Source organism: Poecilia formosa, unplaced genomic scaffold (genome assembly GCF_000485575.1).
Source record: "Poecilia formosa unplaced genomic scaffold, Poecilia_formosa-5.1.2 Scaffold408, whole genome shotgun sequence".
Taxonomy (NCBI): domain Eukaryota; kingdom Metazoa; phylum Chordata; class Actinopteri; order Cyprinodontiformes; family Poeciliidae; genus Poecilia; species Poecilia formosa.
The window spans coordinates 45,033-46,465 of NW_006800347.1; the positions used below are offsets into that span (position 1 = coordinate 45,033).

A 1,433-nucleotide genomic window follows, 5' to 3' on the forward strand; every position below is an offset into this window, starting at 1 on the left:
CCTGGTTCTGTTGGTTCTGTTGGTTCTGGTTCTCCTGGTTCTGTTGGTTCTCCTGGTTCTGTTGGTTCTCCAGGTTCTGTTGGTTCTCCTGGTTCTGGTTCTCCAGGCTCTGTTGGTTCTTCTGGTTCTCTTGGTTCTTCTGGTCCCGGTCCCTCGGGACCCTCCGGCCGGCCCGCGGTCGGCCCGCAGCTGCAGGTTCCCAGCTGGATGATGTTGCGGATCAGCTCGGCGCTGGGGAAGTCCATGCTGATGACGCCCAGGCAGCCGGCGCCGGCGGCGCCCCTGCGGCGGCGGACCAGGTCGCTGAGCTGGCGGTTGACGTAGCGGGCCAGCGCCTTGGGCCTGTGCAGCGCGGCGGCGGCGTTTTGGGTCAGCAGGATGTAATGGCCGCAGAGATGCCACCGGATGTGTCTGAGTTTCTTCTCTACGTCTTTCAGCTGGTTGGACTCAAAGAGGTAGGAACGGTGGTTCTCCGTTCCCAAGGGGAATTTCCTGTTCTGCAGAAAGACGATCTTCCCTCGGACCTGGCCCAGTTCTGGTACCGAGACCTTCCTCCAGATTCTGCCCTCAAACCTCTGCAGCTGCTGCTCCACCATCCCCGCCGCTTGGTCTTGGTATAGGCCGTGTAGCGTCACCTTCATCAGCACCGCCTCGCCCCCGTTCTCGTCCAGGAACGCCAGAACCTTCTTTACCACCGCGGTAAAGGTGACGCCCTGGGAAAAGTGCCAGTTGGCGTCTCGGATGCCGACCTCCTTGTTGGTGGGAAACCAGATCCCAGCGTGGATGTCCAGATAGCGGATCCCGACGTTCAGCTGCTTTTCCAGAGTCCATACCTGAGTCACAGCGAGCGGCCCTCCGCTCAGCGTCAGGCTCTCATGGGTTCCAGGAACCGCGATGGCGGAGACCAGAGTCGCATCAGGGATGGACGCCATCCACTTCCTGTTGAGGAGACCAGAGTCCAGCTCCGACTTGTCGTTGAAACCGACCCCTGTGCAAACACAGGAGGGCAATCTGGAGGAGGGAACGGTCGGAAGATGGTTACTGCCACAAGTCAAGAGCTTACATTTTCCATGGGAGAGCAGGATTTCATCTCTGAAAACTTGCAATCCATGGACTCAAACTGAATGCAAAAACTGAGAACAGAGAATATTTGAAAGAGAGCAAATATATTAAATCCTGCTCTCAAATTGAAAATGTTAATTCTTGACAGAGAATTTTACTGCCACAAGTCAAGAGCTTAAGTTTTCTATTTAAAAACAGGATTTCAACTCATTGCTCTCAAAACTTGTAATGCATGCGATCTAAAGGAGAACAGAGAATATTTGAAATATTTTGAGTGCAAAGATATAAAATCCTACACTCAAACTGAACATATGACCTGAGATGCGGCGATCAGGTTTTCTGCTGCCGATTCCAATACCGATCACCCATGA

General features: G+C 53.9%; 1 protein-coding gene across 1 annotated transcript in view; it reads right to left on the bottom strand.

Annotated features, from left to right (window-relative positions):
* LOC107833565 (1-phosphatidylinositol phosphodiesterase-like) overlaps nt 1-1,087 on the bottom strand; it is a 7,584-nt gene extending 6,497 nt beyond the window's left edge. Inside the window, exon 1 of the mRNA XM_016663205.1 lies at nt 109-1,087. Coding sequence (XP_016518691.1) covers nt 109-932 — 824 coding nt within the window. The 5' untranslated portion in view covers nt 933-1,087. The remainder of the gene's footprint in view (nt 1-108) is intronic.
* Between the last annotated feature and the right edge of the window lie 346 nt (nt 1,088-1,433).